Source organism: Sus scrofa, chromosome 7 (assembly GCF_054392235.1).
Source record: "Sus scrofa isolate SSC_HxYL_T2T_F1_AM1 chromosome 7, Sscrofa_HxYL_maternal_Yorkshire_Landrace_v2.0, whole genome shotgun sequence".
Lineage (NCBI taxonomy): Eukaryota > Metazoa > Chordata > Mammalia > Artiodactyla > Suidae > Sus > Sus scrofa.
In genome coordinates, this window is record NC_139389.1 from 2,416,407 (window position 1) to 2,438,099 (window position 21,693).

At 47.5% G+C, this 21,693-nt stretch overlaps 1 protein-coding gene across 45 annotated transcripts in view; it reads left to right on the forward strand.

The window, feature by feature from the left end:
• Positions 1-21,693, forward strand: part of PRP4K (pre-mRNA processing factor kinase PRP4K) — a 32,870-nt gene that overhangs the window by 948 nt on the left and 10,229 nt on the right. For 30 of the 45 annotated variants that reach the window (XR_014809472.1, XR_014809475.1, XR_014809477.1 and 27 more), the window contains exons 2-9: positions 4,387-5,583; positions 9,122-9,298; positions 13,010-13,165; positions 13,722-13,803; positions 13,998-14,208; positions 18,197-18,270; positions 20,544-20,634; positions 21,214-21,361. Coding sequence is in view for 4 of the 45 variants with exons in the window: in XM_021100126.2 (XP_020955785.1) it covers positions 4,387-5,583; positions 9,122-9,298; positions 13,010-13,165; positions 13,722-13,803; positions 13,998-14,208; positions 18,197-18,270; positions 20,544-20,634; positions 21,214-21,361 (2,136 nt within the window). In the remaining 41 variants the exon portion in view is untranslated. Of the gene's footprint in view, positions 1-4,386; positions 5,584-9,121; positions 9,299-13,009; positions 13,166-13,721; positions 13,804-13,997; positions 14,218-18,196; positions 18,271-20,543; positions 20,635-21,213; positions 21,362-21,693 lie in introns of all 45 variants that reach the window. The other 15 variants (XR_014809467.1, XR_014809468.1, XR_014809469.1 and 12 more) reach the window with 1 other exon arrangement.

A 21,693-nucleotide genomic window follows, 5' to 3' on the forward strand; every position in this document is an offset into this window, starting at 1 on the left:
TATGTGCGGCAAGGCTAACCATTGCTTAACTAAAAGCGGTGTTTCGTTTTTCATGTGTTTGATAGGGAAACTCAAGAACATAAGAGAATGGATTTTAAAACAGTATTGCTATAACGACCCTTTTTTTGGCATCGGCATTATCTGATTTGTTTCTAGCCATCTTAGGAAAGAGGCAGATATAGTCTCCCAGCAACTTTGGGCTGAGAGAGGGTGGAAATCTCCCCACCGGTGCTGTTCGCCCAGCTCTGGACCCTTCGGTGATTTGCTTTGCTCAGCTAGACAGGGAGTACAGATTTTTTATCAAGAGCTTCTGAAAGCAGATTTATCATCTTAACAATTTTACTTAAAAGAGAGCAAATGGGTCCTGAAGTTTTAACTAGACTTTGCCTTTCTCATCCACTTCACAGTGTGGCCCAGTTATGTCTTCGTGCCAGGACAGCGCAGGTCTTAGACTGTGCAGATGATTTTTCTAGTAATCGGTTTAAAGTTCTATGTATTATGTTCACTTACTTGATTTCAGGGACAGTTCCGATTGCTTTTGAGGAGTGGTTCAGCCATCTTTATTTACATGTTCAAATAACACTAGATATAATAATAATAATAATTTGTAGGCCCTGCCATATGAATGACAGTATGAATAGTCTTTCATGCTACTCCCTCTGCTCAGAACACTTGGTGTGCATAGAATACTTGGTCTGTATGTGTCCCACTTTCGCTTATTTGAAAATGTTTCACAAAGAAAATGACAGTTTGGAGGAGTTCCTGTCGTGGCTCAGTGGTTAACAAATCCAACTAGGAACCATGCAGTTGCAGGTTCGATCCCTGGCCTCGGTCAGTGGGTTGAGGATCCGTTGCTGTGAGCTGTGGTGTAGGTTGCAGACGCAGCTCGGATCCCGAGTTGCTGTGGCTGTTGTGTAGGCTGGCGGCTACAGCTCCGATTAGACCCCTAGCCTGGGAACCTCCATATGCCACGGGCGCGGCCCTAGAAAATACAAAAAGAGCCCCCCCCCCCAAAAAAAGAAAGAAAGAAAGAAAATGACAGTTTGATAAGAAAGCGGGTACCCTGTTGGCTGTCCACGGTGAGTGCTGAGATGTAGTGTCTTTCCAGGACAAGTTCTTTCCAGGACACTGAGGACTCTCTTCCAAGGGGAACATTTGGAAGAAGTAAACATATGATACTGTTTAAGTTCGCTGAAGGCTTTGTAGTGATTTTCACATTTGTCAGTCTCATTAGCTCAGCCTTTTTAATGGATTTAAGCTTTTAAGACTTTATATGTGTTGACTTATTTGCACTTAATCTAGACCAGGTCATGTTCAAAGCACTGAACAAATACTAAGCCATTCAGTCCTTACAGCAACTCTGTGGAGGTGGACACTGCTATTTCCCATATTTTGCAGATGACGAAACTGAAACACAGAGAAATTAAGTTAACTTGCCTGAGGTCATGGTAAGTGACAGATGGAGGATTCAAGCCCAGGCAGTCTGAGCCTAGAGCCCTGCACCTGACTAATGCTCTGCCTGGTCTCCCACTGTCCATTGTGACACCTTTTAAAAATAGCCTTTAAGGTTTGAGATCGTTTTTATTTATTTTCAGTGTCCCAGAAAGGTCCATTTTTATGATAGGACAGTTCTAACTCTTTGAAACTTAATTTTCCAAACCTGACTTGGAAATGGTGGGGGTGGAAAGGGTCGCTTTAACACTAGTCGGTCTTCTGAATCCATTCTTTTTTTTTTTGGTCTTTTTGTCTTTTTGCCATTTCTTGAGCTGCTCCCACGGCATATGGAGGTTCCCAGGCTAGGGGTCGAATTGGAGCTGTAGCCACTGGCCTACGCCAGAGCCACAGCAACGCGGGATCCGAGCCTCGTCTGCAACCTACACCACAGCTCACGGCAACGCCGGATCGTTAACCCACCGAGCAAGGGCAGGGACCGAACCCGCAACCTCATGGTTCCTAGTCGGATTCGTTAACCACTGCGCCACGACGGGAACTCCCATTCTTATTTTTTTAATCTACCTTAATTCTGCGTTAAGGTAATTTAACTTGTCAGAGAAACAGCTTCACTATTTTTCTTGTAAAAAGAAATGGCATTCATTTTGTTCACCATTGCTCCCATCTCCAAAGCATGAATCAAATGCCTCCTGAATAAGATGTTATTAGGAATGTTCTTTGAAAAAAATACTTGAAAGAGGAAATTAAAGTAACATTAGCAGCTGGCGGTTGGTCACTCTATTTTAAAGTTGGCGCATGGCTGCTTACATCTCGCCGTATGCCCCACGACGACCTAGGTTGTTGGAAGGGTGAGACTTGTACGTTCCATTTAACCAAATACTTGATTAAATAGCCTCAAACACTCGCGCACTGTCTGCATTTTGAATGCAGCTTCGTTTCCCAGTGAGATTTGAAGGATGTTGCTCAGGTCTCAGTGAGCCCTGTCCCAGCCCAGCTCGGGCCAGACACAGCCTTGGCAACGTGCAGGGTTCGACTGCAAAGTGTAAAGGTTAAAGCGTAAACGAGTCTGTGCGGGATTTATATACGTGTTTATTGTTAACATGAACCATCCAAGAAGCCTATTAGATTCCTTAACAAGCAACCTTTTCCTCAAGCTTTAGAAGAAAACTCTTGCTAATGAACCTGACCGAGCACACACTCGTTCACTGTCTGTGACATGTCATGGGTGTCATCGACTCATTGAGTTCAAGTTTCCTGGTTGACCTAGTCAGACTTCAGTGGTTATTGACTTTGAAATTTGCCTTGAGAGATCAGCGCAAGAGGCTGAAGGTCTGCTCTTGGCCTGGCACGAGGCGGGCAGAGCTCTGGGGCCGACCGAGCTGGCTCTAAGGTGCTAGTAGCGTCCTGTCGGTAACCCGCTCGTTGTTTCTTGCGTTAACATTCATTAAGTTGCGGTGGAAACAGGTCTCTCGGAGTGACCCTTCAGGGGCTTGGGCATCGTGATGTAGATCCTGATTCTAGAAGCTTTAGGAGCTCAGTCTTCTTTTAAAAGACATTACTTCTCTGTTGGTAAATGCTTAAGAATTTCGATTTGAAGCTACTTGGAAGATTTGTAAATTATAGGAAGCATTAGAAAAGGGTTAAGAGAGCAGATGTTTGTGGGGGAGGTGATTAAGTTTCAGCGATCTGGGGTATTGCAGTCAAGAAGTAGGCGTGTGCACCGGAGAAATAACTGAGCAAAAGCAGAATGTTTACCGTCAAGAGCAGAGAGTTGAGAAGAGTTGGCATAAGCCAGTGGTAGCCAGTGATACCATTTGTGTGTTAGTCTATCTGTCCAGGTCGTTTCTTTGACCCAGCAAATGCTTCTTGAGCGCCTTCTCTGGGTTAGCTGATCTTCTAGGCCTCGGGGATAGAGCAGTGAGCGGAACAGATCAAAATACTGCTCTCGTGGGGCTTATATGTTATCATCAGGAGAGACAACGACATCCTATGAGGTGGTGGCAATTTGGAGAAGAATGAAGCAGAGAGAGTGAGTGTATGTAGTGGAGGGTTGCGGTTCAAAAGACTTGGTCTGGAAAACTTGGCCGGTTTGAGAAAGTGTGACGTGAGTGCAGACCAGAGGGAGGCAGAGGAGGCAGCAGCATGTACTTGGGGAGAGCTCTCCGGGCACGGGGACCGCAGGGACAGCCCCGGGCCCGGGGTGGGGGTGGGGGGGTCTTATTGGCCTGGGGCAGCGGGGCTGGGGTGTTACTCCGAATGCGGGAGATGGGCGTCAGGTCTCACTCCCAGGGTGATATGACCTGACGGTTCACAAGCACCTTTGAGCAAGTGCAGGAGCTCTGACGTTGAATCAATACCAGTCTTCTGACCAGCATGATATGCCTGTGACCTTAGGCGAGTGCCACAAACCTCCTTGAACGTGAAGTGTCATCTGCCGTGGGGACATATGGAGAGCCAGTACTTCTCGAGCACTTTGTGTGACAGCAGTGTCATCACACACAGCCCGTCCCGCAGCCCAGCGTTGCAGTTCCTGGGCTCTGCCTGTCTCGGCCGTGTCCTCCCAGAATCCCATACATCTGTGTGGGAGGTGCTGGTGTAACAACCGAGTTCCTGAGTGACTGTTTCACCGAGTCAGTATTAATGACAGTTTGCTGTAGCCTGGCTTGGATTCCCTTTTTCTGTTAAGTATAACGGTTAACCTCCCCAATTATGTATTTCCTCTACTACGTTTGGTATTTGAGTTCAACCATTAGAAACAAATTACGGTTGAATCACTCTTCAGCTCCGTTCTTGCCACATACTTTTGAAATAAAACATTTCAGCGACTAACTTCATGTATTACATTGAGATGTATTTTATCATTACTGTTATTTTTTATGATTCTGAATGCGTGATAAATTATGTGACTTTTACATGTGTTTGATGCATTTATAGGATGGAAGATGCTGATAATTCGGAAAAGAGTGTAAATGAAGAAAATGGAGAAGTGTCAGAAGACCAGTCTCAGAACAAGCACAGTCGTCACAAGAAAAAGAAACATAAACACAGAAGTAAACATAAGAAACATAAACATTCTTCAGAAGAAGACAAGGATAAAAAGCATAAGCACAAGCATAAGCATAAGAAACACAAAAGAAAAGAGGTGATTGATGCGTCTGACAAAGAAGGTATGTCTCCAGCCAAAAGAACTAAACTCGATGACTTAGCTTTGCTGGAAGACTTGGAGAAACAGAGAGCCTTGATTAAAGCCGAACTTGACAATGAGTTAATGGAAGGAAAGGTCCAGTCTGGGATGGGGCTCATCTTGCAGGGTTACGAGTCTGGCTCTGAAGAAGAGGGGGAGATTCATGACAAAGCAAGAAATGGGAATAGGCCTAGTACCAGGTCTTCGAGCACCAAGGGGAAACTTGAACTTGTGGACAATAAAAATAGCGCAAAAAAGCGAAGCAAAAGCAGATCCAAAGAACGGACTAGACATAGGTCTGAGAAAAAGAAGAGTAAGGGCGGTGTCGAGATAGTCAAAGAGAAGACGAGGAGCAAGTCGAAGGAGAGGAAAAAGTCCAGAAGCCCCTCCAAAAGGAGCAAGTCCCAAGACCAAGCGAGAAAGTCGAAGTCTCCCGCCCTCCGAAGGCGCTCTCAAGAGAAGATTGGCAAGGCCAGATCTCCCCCCGACGACAAGGTCAAGATCGAAGACAAAAGTAAGCCAAAAGATAGGAAAAAGTCCCCAGTTACAAATGAGAGTAGAAGTCGGGATCGAGGCAAAAAATCTCGATCCCCAGTTGACGCGCGAGGTAAATCCAAAGACAGAAGGTCACGGTCCAAAGAGAGAAAACCACAGCGGTCTGAAACTGATAGAGAGAAGAAACCAGTTAAATCTCCCTCTAAAGATGCCTCTTCTGGGAAGGAAAACAGGTCGCCCAGTAGGAGACCTGGTCGGAGTCCTAAGAGAAGAAGTCTGTCTCCGAAACAGCGCGATAAATCACGAAGAAGCAGGTCTCCGCTCGTAAACGACAGAAGGTCTAAGCAGAGCAAGTCGCCGTCTCGAACTCTGTCCCCTGGTAGGAGAGCCAAGAGCCGCTCCTTGGAAAGAAAACGCAGGGAGCCTGAACGCAGACGCCTTTCTTCTCCACGGTAACCTGCTTTCAAACCTTAGTTCCTTTTACCAGCGCCTCGGGTCTTAAAAGGAGAGGGTGATGCGTTTACAGCGTGAGGAACAACCCTGTGCACTGACCGTGTCAGTGTTTGCACGTGGGTCAGTGTCTCAACTGTGGGGTGATTTTCCAGTATTGAAGTTCCTAATTCAGCATCTGATTTGCAGAATCACTCCTCTTTTTATTTTTCTAATTTTTTGGTTTTTTAGGGCTGCACCTGCGGCATGTGGAAGTTCCCAGGCTAGGGGTCAAATCAGAGCCACCGGCCTGCTCCACAGCGATGGCACCCCCAGATCCAACACCACGGCTCATGCAGCGCTGGTTCCCTAACCCACTGAGTGAGGCCAGGGATCCTCACAGATACTAGTCAGGTTCATTACTGCAGAGCCACAACGGGAGCTCCCAGAATCCTTTAATTTTTTTTTTTTTTTTTGTCTTTTTGCCATTTCTTGGGCTGCTCCGGCAGCATATGGAGGTTCCCAGGCTAGGGGTCCAATCGGAGCTGTAGCCACTGGCCTACGCCAGAGCCACAGCAGCGCGGGATCCGAGCTGCGTCTGTGACCTACACCACAGCTCACGGCAACACTGGATTCTTAACCCACTGAGCAAGGGCAGGGATCGAACCCGCAACCTCATGGTTCCCAGTCGGATTCTTTAACCACTGCACCACGACGGGAACTCCCCAGAATCCTTTAAATCCAAGTAATTTGGGTGATAAGTCTGTATACCGATTTATAGGAAAGGGAGGTAATTTCTAGAACCGGCATTTTTCTTCGAACGGTGTGGGCTGAGTCTTTTTTAACTTAAAAAACTGGAGGTATCGGTTTAAGGATCATCGTCTGGCCATTCTTTTGAGTCGGCGTGGTCTAACACTCTGTTGGCACTCCGAAACGCTTTTGGTTCCCAGAATGTAGTTAAATTGAAAGTAGAAATTTTTTTTGTTACTGATTCATATAATTACAGTCTCATTGTTGGGGGGGAAAACTTTAAGTTCAGCATGACTAGTACAAAAAAGATTTTATTAGTAACGAAAATCATTCATATTTATATAATACATTTAGTCCATCAATTCTTTTTTTCGTACATTCTCATGATTATCTCTCAGGAAGTGGAGTGGTTCTCAGACTTAATTTATAAGTGAGAAAATAGATTGAGAGACTGTTTAGTTACTCAGGCTCACAGAACTGGTAAGTCAAGGCACAGAAAGGATTTTGGGGCCTGCGGGTGGTGGTCTTCAGATTAGTCTAAACTACTTTAGAAACTGGTTTTCTTTCCTTTTTTCCTTTCTTTCTTTCTTTTCTTTTCTTTTTTTTAATGGCCACACTCACGGCACATGGACGGCACATGGAGTTCCTCGGCCAGGGACTGAATCCAGGCCGTAGCAATGACCTGCGTGGAGCCCCATAACGCACTGTGTGGGCAGGGTGTCGAACCTTTGCCTCCACAGCAGCCAGAACCGCTGCAGGTGGAGTCTTAACCCACTGTGCCACAGCAGGACCTCCTAGAAACGGATTTTTTTTAATATATTTGTATTTAGCAATTAGGTGTGTGAAATTAGCAACCATGTTTTGCCTAGAAGAGTGTTGGCTCATACCAGGCAGAGATGTTATGAATTCCTAGCTATCTACTGTTGCATCTTAATATTTATTGCGTATGGTATAAATATAAACTGCCCTTGAATTTTAAATTTTCCTGTGTTATGAGAAGCTTCAAGAATGCTGTTTTTCAAAGGGCTCTATCCTAAGAGACACTCAAACGAAGTGATCCCTGCCTTTTCTCCCTGCCTGGAAATGGTGTTACACACAGTGTTGCTTCACTTCGTTCTTAAGGATCCCCTCCTCTTTCAGTGGCTTTCAGTTTGAAAAGGAAAATCTGAGAATTTACTAAAGGCTAGAGTTGAATATTTAAAAAAAAATTTTTTTTTTTGCTTATGGAAGAGATAATGCTGATTAAAGAGAAACTCAAATTGTGCTGAAAGCCTGTAAATTCACTTTTGCCATCCCTCTGCTGTCTCTTGCCCCTTTCCTATGCACATACAATTGTATGTATATATTTTGGCGGGGGGAGGGGGGCTTTTTTTTTTTCTTTTAGGGCCACACCCACAGCATATGGAGGTTCCCAGGCTAGAGGCTGAATCAGAGCTACACCTGTGACCTACACCACAGCTCACTGCAACGCCAAATCTTAACCCACTGAGCGAGGCCAGGGATCGAACCCACAACTCATGGTTCCTAGTCTGATTCGTTTCCACTGTGCCACAATGGGAATTCCTGTATTTTTTTTCTTAAAAATAGAATTCATACTAGTTATGCCAACAGTGATTTTCTTTATGTAATAAATAGCAACATGTCTCACCGCATAGATGTACCATAATATGATACGTTTAAACATTCCCTTGTTGAAATTGATGAAAATTGAAACTTGGTTTGAGCGATGAAACTTGGTCCCAGTTTTTCATGATTGTGTGTAAAGATGGCCTTTCGTCATGTGTGCAGTTTCTTTGCAGAATGGATTCGTAGAAGTTGAAGGGTAGCGTCTCAGACGATGGGCGTTTGCTCTCTAGAAAGTTACAGCCGTGTGTCCTTCCAGGGAAGTCACGTTGATTCTTACTTCCGGGACCAGAAGGAGTGTCCTTTTTCCTGAACTCTGACTTACGTTCCCTCTGTTGGAAGGTTACTGGCGGTTGTAAGATGCTTCTGTTCTCGATTGGTACATTAAAAGGAAGGTTCTTGGGAGTTCCCGTCGTGGCTCAGTGGTTACCCGACTAGTATCCATGAGGACGTGGGTTTGATCCCTGGCCTCGCTCAGTGGATTAAGGAGCCGGCGTTGCCGTGAGCTGTGGTGTAGGGTGCAGATGCAGCTCAGATCCTGTGTTGTTGTGGCTGTGGTGTAGGCTGGTGGCTACAACTCTGGTTCAACCTCTAGCCTGGGAACCTCCATATGCCACAGACAACTCAGGCTCTCAGTTGCAAAACTTAGAAAACAGCCTTCTACCTAAGGGAATGGAATATTATTACTCACTTGTGGAAATTTTATTAGGGTCTGTCTGGTGTTAGAATCAGTGGCTTTAACAATATGCATCACCTTTAATAATTCTTGTGGGTCTCCCAGCACACCAAAATGTCGTTGCGATCATCTCCACTTGTTTTGTTACAAAACAGGTGTTTTACCATCTTAGTTATGTGCCCTTTCTTTTTTCTTTCTTTTTTTTTTTAAATTTGCTTTTTGCTTTTTAGGGCCGCATCCTCGGCATATGGAGATTCCCAGGCCAGATGTCGACTTGAAGCTGTAAATGCTGGCCTCTGCCACAGCCATGGCAACGCCAGATCCTTAACCCACTGAGCGAGACCAGGGATCGAACCCGCGTCCTCATGGATCCTAGTTGGGTCCATTAACCTCTGAGCCACAGCTGGAACTCCGCTCTGTGCCCCTTCTTAAGGTGCTCTTTGCAGGTAGGAGAAGTTCGCTTGTTCTGATTGGCTCTCTTCTTCTTTGTGCTTGTGTTTGGTCTCCTTAAGGACACGTCCTCGAGATGACATCCTCAGTAGGCGGGAAAGGTCAAAAGATGCCAGCCCCATCAGTAGGTGGTCTCCTGCCCGAAGAAGAGCCAGTCGGTCTCCGGTCAGAAGGAGGTCCCGATCCCCCCTCAGACGCAGCCGGTCTCCCAGAAGAAGAAGCCGATCTCCTCGGAGGAGGTAACGACGCCCGTTTGATCCGTCAGACCCCGCATGTCTCTTTTTTCTTTTGTGGCATATGGAGGTTCCCTGGCTAGGGGTCGAATTGGAGCTGTAGACACCAGCTTACCCTACAGCACCGCCTCATCCAAGCCACATCATGACCTAGACCACAGCTTGGGTAACTTGGGATCCTTAACCCACTTAGCGAGGCCAGGAATCGAACCCATGTCCTCATGGATACTAGTCAGTTTCTTAACGCACTGAGCCACAGTGGGAACTCCGAACCGAATGGTTTGGAAGCTCAGTTGGTAGGCTTTCTGTTTTTGTTTTGGCCGCTTCCACGCCATGCAGAAGTTCCTAGGTCAGGGATGGAACCCACAGCAGTGACCTGAGCCACATCAATAGCAATGCTGGGTCCTTAATCCTCTGCACCACCAGGGAACTCCAGCTGGTAGGTTTCTTACTGTTTTTCTCTGAAAAATTATAGCTGTGACCTCATGTGGTCTCCTGTTACCGACATGTGATATTTCGCACATGCTCCTTTCTCTTTAATGTAGTTTCTCTTCACAGTTAAATAAATCAGTGTTCATCAAAAATTCAATCATCGTTTTTAAAGAAGGATTTTCTTTTCCTATTCCTAAAAGAGGTAAATACTAAATGAGCTAGGCTTAAGCTAGTTGGCAGAGCAGTACATATCCTGTCCTCTATTGTAGTTCTGCATTTATTTTTCTATGAACTTGTCTGTGGTCCTTGTGAGACGGCATCGCAATGGTGATGTCCTCAGGCGCAGAAGGAAGAGTGGGCCAAGACCTGTGACTCACGGCAGCAGACCCCAGCTCTGCACACCTGGCTCGCGGAGCAGAAATGCTGTCTCTGACAGTGTGTTTGGGTTTTTTTTAAGTCACTGCCGGATGTATTGATGTCTTTGACCGGTTGGTTTTAATACCGCCCCGTACCTTTCTTCTGCCTGGCTCCATCACGTTGCTCGCAGGTGTGCGTGCTCACAGTTTGTGTGCTCACCTTTGGTTCCTTAGCAGACGAGGGGGTGCAGGGACCTTCCTTGGTGTGCTCCTGGCCTCCGGGGTCTGCTTAGCCAGTTCCCAGGGCATCTGCGTTCCCTTTTCCACGGGCCCCTGTTTCTCTCGTGCTGCGATTCCATTCCCTGTATCCACTGTCTTTCCATGTCTCACTCCTTGCTTTGGTAATGCGTCTGCAGTACGTCTCGAGGAAAGTGCACGAAACGGACACTGTTGGGGACCTTTGGCTCTAAAAAATGCCTTTTCTCACTGCTGATCTGTCAGGGAGTAGAATTCTAATTGAAGTCGTTCGTTCTGGCTACCCCTTGGCATGTGGAGTTCCTGAGCCGCAGTTGCAACCTACGCCAGGTCCTTTGGCAGTGCTGGATCCTTAACTCACTGTGCTGGGCTGGGGGATCGAACCTGTGTCCCAGTGCTCCAGAGACGCCACCAATCCTGTTGCACCACGTTTTAAGAACTTTTAAATTATTAGTCCACTGATTTCTAGTTTCCATTATTACTATTGAGGATAACTGGGCGTTTTTTTATAGGGCTTGCTTTTTTCTCTTTTTATAAGAAATGTCCTGTGTTTTGAAATTTCACTGTAATATGCCTTGAACACAGGAAGATTATGGCTGCCTGTTCTGGGAAATTTTATTCTCTCGTTTTGTTGTTTCTCTTTGCTTTCTCCCCCATTATTTTCTGTTTTTTTCCACTTGGACTTTGTATGTTGTTAGACTAACTTTCCCCTCACTCATCTTTTGTGTTTGTCCTTTTCTACTTACAATCTTGAGAGGTTTTCTCATTCCACCTTCTTACCTTTCTGTTGACCACTCCCCCCGCTCCCGTGCTCATTAAATTTTTGAAACTTCCAAGACATTGCTGGTTGTTTATTTTTTTAATAACTGTTTTTCTCTCTCTTGAGGGGAAATGGTATCTCATGTCAGGGATGATGATGTGTTTATTATGTGGAGTTTTTGGTTCTTTATCGTTTTACCTACATGTACATTGCTTCTTCTCAGAGTCTTTTTTCTTTTGGGTGAGTGAGTTTCCAGAATCCTCTTGTCTCCTGCGGGAGAGTAAGCCGTGGCCCTCCGTGGGGTTCTGGTCCTTCGTGATGCAGGCTTCCCCTTAATCCTTCCCCTTCCAGAACAGTGTCCCCTGCCCCACGTGCCTTGGGCCAGTTTGTACAGCCGCCGCCACCTCCTCTCTGTGTCCTGCCTGAGCGTATTTCCCACTGCGTCGGAAAGGGGGTACATCGAGTCAGGCTCTTCCCAGGAGATCTCAGCCGCTTCTCTTTAGCTCCCCCATTCCCGAGCCTTTCCGGGCTTTGGTGGCCTGCACTGACTTGTTTCGTGTTTGCCTCGTCTGTCGCTGTTGCACTAAGATTCGGATTGGATCTGCTGCTGTCTTTCTGTCCATGGAACCTTTGAGGGCGCTGATGCCGTCTCTGTGGTCACAGCTCGTCACAGTCTTCGAGGGTTTTATTGTTTCCTTGTTCCCTTTTACTGTTGTCTTAATAAGGTTTCAGAAGACATCTGAGGTCGGCGTGGGCAGTGTGACGTGCAGAGTTTGTGGGCTTTGCTCCTTTTCTGTTTGGAGCGCTCCCCTTTCTCACGCAGACCCCTCAGGCTTGAGCTCTGATGTGCTGACAGAAAGCACAGCCCTCGGGCGCCGTCACCGGAGCGACGTGCTGTCTGCTGCGCTGAGGAGGCCCCTGAGGGCCATGGTAGTGATTCATTAGACCTAGAATCCTTTTCTCCTTTTTATGGTCCTAGCTGTGGCACACGGACGTTCCCAGGCCTTGCCGCAGCCACAGCAACCCCAGCTCCTTAACCTGCTGAGCCACAGCGGGAACTCCAGTTCAGCTTCTTCGTCACCTTTGTCTCTCCCATACCTTAGCAGTAGTCATCTTTTTATTTCTTTATTTTATTTATTTAATTTATTTATTTATTTTTGTCTTTTTGCCATTTCTAGGGCCGCTCCTGCGGCATATGGAGGTTCCCAGGCTAGGGGTCGAATTGGAGCTGTTGCTGCCAGCCTACACCACAGCCACAGCAACGTGGGATCCGAGCCGCATCTGCAACCTACACCACAGCTCACGGCGCGACCTACACCACAGCTCACGGCAACGCCAAATCGTTAACCCACTGAGCAAGGCCAGGGATCGAACCCGCAACCTCATGGCTTCTAGTCGGATTCGCTAACCACTGCGCCACGACGGGAACTCCAGTAGTCATTTTTTTAAAAATTAGGTTTCTTGAAACATATCACTTATATCAAGTAAAATTCACCCTTTTGGGTGTCGAGTTGTGAGTTTTGAGGGCACATGTGCCCCGATGGACACCGTCGAGGTGCCGAAGGTCTCCATGGCCTCCAGAGCTGGCTGGTGCCCCTGGGTCATCAGCAGGCACACAGGCGTCTTAGTTCTCTTCCCTTCGTCCTCCCAGTCCTGATTCTGTGCTGATCGTGCTTAAAATTTTCGATAGGCAAGAAATAGGCTTATTAGGCTAGGACGCTTGTGAGAGATGCAAGCGGGCAGGCCAGGCAGCCTTGCCACGAACCTTTTTAACGACCTTGTTTGTAGACCAGTCCCGGGTTCCCAGCAAAAGTGAGCTTCTGGAAGGCACACAGTTCCTGTCGCACCCTTTCCTCAACACAGCCGCCTCCGCTCGGGTCGACCTTCAACGTGCATGGTTTTCTCCTCGAACAGGGACAGGGCTCGGAGGAGCAGGTCCCGCCTCCGGAGGCGCTCTCGGTCTCGGGGTGGTCGCAGACGCAGGAGCAGAAGCAAGGTGAAGGAAGACAAATTCAAAGGAAGCCTTTCCGAAGGAATGAAGGCTGAGCAGGAGTCTTCGTCTGATGATAAGTAAGAAGGGGACTGGCCCGTGTCTTCTGTTTTCCAACTTAGAGAGACACCGTTGGATGTGGAAATAATTTCCGTCTGAATATTTAAAGCAAGTCCATTCGTTTGGGCCTACATTTGAGTCCGTCTTCTGTGCATGTCTTGTGGGTTATGTGACAGGTCGTGTAGTCTGAGTTTGGAGGGTTCCGTTCGGCTGGGGTGGACGCTGGGCCCCTGTGTCACGAGCCGCCTTTGTTTTCATTAGGAACTGCAGGGTATTAGTCCTGTCTGTCTTAGTTAGCAGCTTTGGTGGTGAGATCGTTTTTTATACCAAGTTGGAATAGAGGAGTCAAACCAGAGCATCCACTGCCAGCCTGCACCACAGCGTCAGCAACACTGGATCCTTAACCCACTGAGCGAGGCCAGGGATCGAACCTGCAACCTCGTGGTTCCCAGTCATATTTGTTTCCGCTGCGCCACAGCAGGAACTCCCGACTTATTTTTAGAATGTATAATAAATGCCGTGGTTTTGGAGTCTTTGGGGGTATTTGAAATTAATCGTGTGTGTGATTTTTCTAAGCCTTGAAGACTTTGATGTAGAGGAGGAAGACGAAGAAGCCTTGATAGAACAGAGACGGCTCCAAAGGCAAGCCATTGTTCAGGTACGGGCAGGGCTTTGAGAAGGACTTGGAGGGTTTTGTGGATTGGGAGTTACGTGTAAGGGATTGTGGGGTTAAGACGTCGGAACCCGGAAGTTGACCGTTATCTGGCGCCTCCCTCTTCAGTGGGGCTCCTCTTAGCGGTAGATTCAGGGAGCTTCGGGGTTGGTGGGGGTGACACTGTGCTGCTGTTACAGAAATACCAGTACCTTGCCGAGGACAGCAACCTGTCCGTGCCGTCCGAGCCCAGCAGCCCCCAGAGCAGCCCGCGCACCCGGTCCCCTTCCCCAGACGACATCCTGGAGAGGGTCGCCGCCGACGTCAAGGAGTACGAACGGGAAAACGTGGACACGTTCGAGGCTTCCGTCAAAGCCAAGCACAACCTCATGACGGTTGAGCAGAGTAATGGTGCGTCAGGTAGCCTTTGGTTTCCCCCATGGTTTTCTCGGACGTTTTGGCTCTGCTGCTTCATTGTCCGGGGGTGGGGGAGAAAGAAGGGGGCTGGGAACGTTGCCCCTGCAGGGTGGCGTGGGAATGCGGTGCTGGCGGGGCCCAGGCAGTGTTCCCGATTAGTTCACGTAACCCAAGCAGTACACCCAGTCCCCACATGGTCAGTACCTCTTGTTTTGCTTGCTGGACTATTTTAACGGAAATCCCAGCCGTGATTTAATTTCATCTGTGAATACTTCAGTTTTGTATCTCTGTCAAGGACTTTTTATATTTCTTTTTTCTTTTTTTTTTGCCGCCCTGTGACATATGGGGTTCCTGGGTCAGGGATCCGATCTGAGCCCTAGCTGTGGCAGCACCAGATCCTTAACCCTCTGTGCTAGGCTGGGATCGAACCAGCGCACCAGAGACCCCATGCCACCGATGATGGTAGGAACTCCTAGATAAGGGCTTTTTTTTTTTTTTTTGGTCTTTTTTTTGTCTTTTTAGGGCCGCACCTGTGGCATATGGAGGGTTCCAGGCTAGGGTCGAATCAGAGCTGTAGCTGCCGGTCTACGCCACAGCAACGCCAGATCTGAGCCACATCGGCGATAGACAAGGGCTTTTTAAAAACATTACTTACACTTGATACCATGGGTAATTTTTAAATATCTAATGTCTGATTACAGTTGGTTTGAGTCAAAATCCAAATGAGGTACGTATTATATTAGGGTATCCATCTCTTGAGTCTTCTTGTAATAGATTTTCTCGCTGAGGTTTCTCTCCTGCAGTTTCCTCGGGCCCTGTGTCTTTTCTGTGTTGACTTTGTTCTGGCCACATTCTTACGTCCTTTACTTTCTCTGTTCTCTGTATCTCTTTTTCGTTCATTCTTTTCTTTGTCTTTTTGTCTTTTTTAGGGCTGCACCTGCAGCATATAGAAGTTCTCAGGGGAGTTCCCGTCGTGGTGCAGTGGTTAACGAATCCGACTAAGAACCATGAGGTTGCGGGTTCGGTCCCTGCCCTTGCTCAGTGGGTTAACGATCCGGCGTTGCCGTGAGCTGTGGTGTAGGTTGCAGACGCGGCTCGGATCCCGCGTTGCTGTGGCTCTGGCGTAGGCCGGTGGCTACAGCTCCGATTCGACCCCTAGCCTGGGAATCTCCATATGCCGCGGGAGCGGCCCAAGAAATAGCAACAACAACAACAACAAAAAGACAAAAAAAAAAAAAAAAAGAAGAAGAAGTTCTCAGGCCAGGTGTGGAATTGGAGCTGCAGCCGCCGGCCTATACCACAGCTCACAGCAATGCCAGATCCTTAACCCACTGAGCGGGGCCAGGGATGGAACCCGCGGCCTCATGGATGCTGGTCCGGTTCATTAACCACTGAGCCACATGGGAACACCTGTATTTCTTGAAAACTAGTAGCGTTAGAGACTTAAATAGATTTTGATTTCTTTTTTGGCAAAAACACTTGGTAGGTGGTCTTGTGGTGGCATGTGCTGTGTCCTTAGCCTGTTGGCCTTGAGATTGTATGTGAGAGTCAGTGCCCTGGCAGCCTTCAGAGGTGGCCAGCGAGACTTGGGTGGGTTTGGTGTCATCCTGTTCCTGCTGTGGGGTCCGTGGCGTCCTTTTTCTCTTTGAGGATGTGGGGAGGGTGCCAGAGCCCCTTTTCACTTGTTTCTGGTGCCTTTTTGACCCCCAGCCTTTGCAGTGTCTCACATGGCTGTTCTTTCTGGGTCCGGGGTTCACAAGCTTTCTGTCAAGTATCAGTTAGGAAGTACTTTCGGCTTTTCTCACTATTTTAGGCTGTCCATTCCTTCTCCTGAACTCTGCCCTGTGGTGCAGGGCAGCCCCACCAGCCTGGAGGATGAGCTGTGTCCCCACATTTCATGTTATGTGCACATGTCACAGAATCCTTACCATGTTTGTCCCCAGACCTTTAAAAAATGTAAAAATGGGCCATACAGAAACAAGCAAGGGGCCCAATTTGGCCCATGTACTCCTGGGCCTTTCTAGTGGACCTCAGCGGGGAAGGAGGCGCGCATACTGCTGGTTCTGATTTGAGGTTGTAGGGTTTTTATTAACTTCCTTGGTTTGTATTTCTGTCTCTTTTCCAGTAGAAAACCATGGTTCCCAAAAGACACGGTTACTTAGGTTTCATACCTGTAGTTAGCACTGTGGTTACCAGTATTAAGTGCACCAAATGCAGTTTCAAAATGTAATGGTTCTTTTTGTCCTTAGGATACATCCCAAGATTTGTCAAATCAGCAGATCTGCGTTTTTAAAGTTATTGAAATAATTCTTCTCTGTATGGGGTTATACTACCAGTTTAACACGTTTAGCTTTCTTTCTTAGCTTTCTTTCTTTCCTGCTTGCTTGCTTGCTTGCTTTCTCTCTCTCTCTCTCTCTCCCCCCCCCAAGGCCAGGGATTGAACCCACATCCTCCCAGAGACTCTGTCCCGTTCTTAATCCACTGAGCCACAACAGGAACCCTTTTATTCCCTTACTCTATTCCTATGGTATGTCTCATTTTATTTTTCAGAATATAGGCTGTAGGGGAGCCAACTAATGTTAACAGCTCAGTAGCACATAAAAAATTCTGACGGTTTACTTTTTGATTTTTAGGAATATTTGGTGTTTTAAAAAATTATTAGAACATCTTTTCACATGTGTGTGTGTTATTTCTCTATACATGCACACATGCACAAAAATCATTCTCTGCACACTCATCAGTACGAAGAGGTCTTCATTCCTTTTGGCAGCTGCATGCTGCTCTGGCGGAGCGAGTGTCCACAGGTAGCCTTCTCGTGGTGGATATTTGGCTGCAGATTGGAGCGTTCGGCAGAACAGCTTTTTTTCTCCTTGTTACTGTGTCTTTGGAATGGTTTCCTAGAAGTGGGATTGCTGAGTCTGAATGAATACATGGATACGTAATTTTGCTATGTATTTCCAAATTCCTTTCTATAAAGGTTATACAGTTTTGCCATCCCACAAGCAGTGTCTGAGTGCTTCTTGTTCAGGGCTTGTTAACAGAATATTGTCATACTTGGATTTTTAGCCAGTCTCATAGGAGAGAAGTGATGTTTCATTTCAACTGTGATTTGTGATTCCTTTGCTGTGAGGGTGGGGATGTGTTGATATGGGTAACAGCTATTACATTCTTTTCTTCTAGACTCTCCTTATATTTTTTCGCTCCATTTATCTGTTTTGTTGGCGGCACTGGAAACATGTAAATTCCCAGGCCAGGGATCAAACCCAAGCCACAGCAGTGATGACACTGGATCCTTAACCAACTGAGCCACCAGGGAACTCCCTTTTGCCCCATTTTTTGAATGGGGTTATTAAACTCGTTAGGAGAGTAATATATAAATCTGCATCTATAGTGGGAATATTAACCTCTTAGATTTAAGTTGCAATTTAGAAATGCAATTCTTTTAAAGAGGAATCTTCTTTTTCCTTGCTTGGTTTTGTTTGTCTTTTTAGGGCTGCACCATTGGCATGTGGAAGTTCCCAGGCTAGGGGTCAAATCGGAATTTCAGCTGCCACAGCAACAACAGATTCCAGATCCGAGCTGCATCGGTGACTTACCCTGCAGCTTACCTCTACGCAGGATCCTTAACCCACTGAGCAAGGCCAGGGATCCAACTCACGTTCTCACAAATACTAGTCAGTTTGGTTACCGCTGAGCCAGAGTGGGAACTCTGAGCTTTCATTTTAATACATAATCATTGCTTAGTTATTAGCATATTAATGTTAGGGAAGCTGATGATAGTAGGTCTTTTAACTTTCTGAAATGCGTTCTTTCAGTAGAAAGTAGATGCCTTTAAGATGGTATTATAAACTGCTTTTAAGTTGGTTGTTAACGAAAAACTAATGTGCAGGAAGAATAATGTTTGAATTGCTTTGTTTTCTGTTGACGTACTTGTGTTTTGTGTCTTTTCATTTCTCAAATATTAATGCTAATTTTCATTAAGGTTCATCTCAGAAGAAGCTCTTGGCACCTGATATGTTTACAGAATCTGATGATATGTTTGCTGCATATTTCGATGTAAGTAATTTAAAGTCAAAAAGGTTAACTGTTAAAGCATCTGTAACAAATAGATATTTGAGCAGTACGTACGTGTATAGCGGAAGAAGGATAAAGCAAATTAACACTTGGACAGTCTGGGCGAAGTCTCTCTGGAACCTCTACACTAGTTTTGTAGCTTTTCTCTAAGTCTGGAATTAGGTCAGATTTTAACATAAATACAGCAGAACAATTTGAGAGCTTCCTAAAAGTTACACACAAATGATGTAAGTGTAGTTATTTTGTTTTTAAAAAGTTTTTTGGGGCATTCCTGTCATGGCTCAGCGGAAACTCACCTGACTAGTATCCGTGAGAATGCAGGTTCAATCCCTGACCTTGCTCAGTGGGTTAAGGATCTGGCATTGCTGTGAGCTGTGGTGTAGGTCTCAGTGCGGCTCAGATCTGGCTTTGCTGTGGCTGTGGTGTAGCCTGGCAATTTCCATATGCTGCTGGTTCAGCCCTAAAAAGACCAAAAAAAAAAAAAAAACCCAGCTCTGTGGGCGTTCCCGTTGTGGCACAGTGGAGGTGAATCCAGCAGGTGTCCACGAGGATGCAGGTTCCATCCCTGGCCTCGCTGAGTGAGTTAAGGATCCAGCGTTGCCGTGAGCTGCAGTGTAGGTCACAGATGCATGTCCATTCTGTGGCTGTGGTGTGGGCCTGCAGCAGTAGCACCAGTTTGACCCCTAGCCTGGGATCTTCCTTGTGCTGTGGGTTTGGCCCTAAATAAATAAGTGAATGAATAAATAACATTTTTCTTGGATTTACAAACCTCGGGTGCGTGTTGTTAGGTGAGACGAGATGAAATCAGTGATTTCCAGGCCTGGAGTTCCCATCGCAGCTCAGTGGAAACAAATCTGACTTGGAACCATGAGGTTTTGGGTTCCATCCTTGGCTCATTCAATGGGTTAAGGATCCGACGTTGCCGAGAGCTGTGGTGTAGGTCACAGATGCAGCTCAGATCCCAAGTTACAGTGGCTGTGGTGTAGGCTGGCAGCTATAGCTCTGATTTGATTCCTATTCTGGGAACCTCCATGTGCCGAGGGTTGGGCCCTTAAAAAAGGCCAAAAAAAATAATAATAATTCCAAGGCCCGGATCCGCTTTGGGCTTCTGTGTGGTTGGAAACCTAAGGACTTAGAGCCTAATATATTCATTGAAGAGTTGGGAATGTTATTATATAAGCAATGAGTTATGAAATTTTGGTCCCTTACAGCCATTTTGTCAGTGGTTTTTCTTTTTCTTTTTGGTGGGGGGGGGGCTGCACCTGTAATATATGGAAGTTGCCAAACCAGGGGTCAAACCGGAGCTATAGCTGCCTGCCTTGACCACAGCCACAGCCACACCAGATCCAAGCTGCATCTGCAGCCTGTGCCACAGCTCACAGCAACACCAGTTCCAGAGTGGGGCCAGGTCTTAAACCTGCATCCTCTTGGAGACTGGTTAGGTTCGTTTCCGCTGAACCACAATAGGAACTCCTGTATCAGTGGTTTTTCTTGAAAAAGTTTTAAAACATACTTAAAAGAATGAGACCATCTTAAATTTAGGAGAACACGATAAGTACGGGGGTTTTGGTAAAGGGCGTGGGGGGAGTAAGTGTTTAGCAGGGACATTTAAAATGGACTAGGATAGGCGGTAGTGCAGGGCCCTGGGCCGGCTCCCGGGAAGGGTACATTGCAGCAGGAACACCAGACAAAGGTGGGTCAGGAGAGGCTGAGGGATTGTGAGCCCGTTTAAGTATTGGGTGCCATCACTTGCCCCGAAGACCCTGGAGGATGTGCTGGGCACCGGGGAGAGAGGTGTGTAGTAAAGGCTTTCCACCCCCACACAGACTCACCCCGTGCAGCCAGGGACACTGGCCGCCTGGGTGGGAAGAGAAGCGGGCTGTGGCGGGGCAGCAGGAGCAATGTGAGCGTCTGTAGGAGACAGGTGGACGCCGAACTCCGTGCCCATTCGTAGTGCTCGTCTTCTTCCTGTTGGCAGCTTTAGAAAATCAGATCAGGTTTTACGCTCTAATTGTATTTTTGGAAGCTTTTGGAAAAAATCTTTTTTCCCCCCGAGTGTGGCAGTACCAGAGGCGGTGACAAGCATGTCTTAACTGCGTTGCATTTACGCAAGTCAGAGTTCAAGTTGACCTGATTTGGCCTAAAATGTTTTGATCAAATTTTAGCTGGCTTCACCCATTTTTTCTTTTAAAGCAAGTGCTTTAAATGTCTGCCTAATCGGGGGTCAATAGCTCATGTTGCTGCCTTCATTTCAGAGTGCGCGTCTTCGGGCTGCTGGCATTGGAAAAGATTTCAAAGAGAATCCCAATCTCAGGGACAACTGGACTGATGCCGAAGGCTATTACCGTAAGTCCGCAGTTCTGAGGCGTTTATACATGTCCCAGTAGCATAATGAGGCCTTCACACCTGGGAGAGCTCTCCGTGCCATCACTTCAAGTGTGGCACACCTGGCACCTGCGTGAACACACCTTGGTTCTAGTAAGCAGCCTGGAAGCATCGTAGATGGAAGTGAGGTTGGACTTGATGTGCACCTGAAATCTGTGCAGAGGCGCTTTAGCTGTGAGCTCATCCTCGAGAGAAGGGTGCTTGTCTTGAGCTGAAACCTAGAAGATGGCGCACGAGGAACTTGGGGGGTGCCAGGCAGCCGGTGTTTGTCGCGCAGGCTGTGGCTGAAGCACACGTCTTCCCTGCTGGAGTCAGGGTCGTCAGCGGAAGCGGCCTGTGATGGTTGGAAGCTGAGGCTTCTGGAACAGGTGGACTCTCCGTGGTGTCCGGGAAGCCAGGCGCACGGTGGAGACGGACGGACACGCGTCTTTGAAGTGGCTGCACTGCTTGCTGCCCTTTGATGTGTCGTGTGCCTCTCCTAGTTTTGTTCAGCGCTGTTGGCTGTGGCCGGAACTCCCATTTTTCCGTTGCCCTCCTCAGGTGTGAACATAGGCGAGGTCCTGGATAAGCGCTACAACGTGTACGGCTACACGGGTCAGGGCGTGTTCAGTAACGTGGTGCGTGCCAGGGACAACGCGAGGGCCAACCAGGAGGTGGCCGTGAAGATCATCCGGAACAACGAGCTCATGTAAGTCCGGGGGCGGCACGAGCCTTCGCAGCCCAGCCCTTGACCCGTGAGCCTGTGCGCAAGGGGCGGGCCTCGGTCCGGGCGGCAGGCGCTGCGCTCAGAGGGCTGCAGGGCGGCTCTTTGGACGGGGTGTTTGACTGACACTCCGTGTCATGGGACCTGGAGGCGGCGGGTTCGCAGCTCCCTGCGTTTCGGCACCGACTGTGCACTGAGGCCACCTGGGTGCCGCCTCCCACTGGTCTGGGGGCGTCCCTGCTGTGAACCGTCACCCGCAGGACCAGAGGTGAGAAAGCAGGTGGCACTGATGGGCTGTCCCTGAGCGTGTGGTGGCC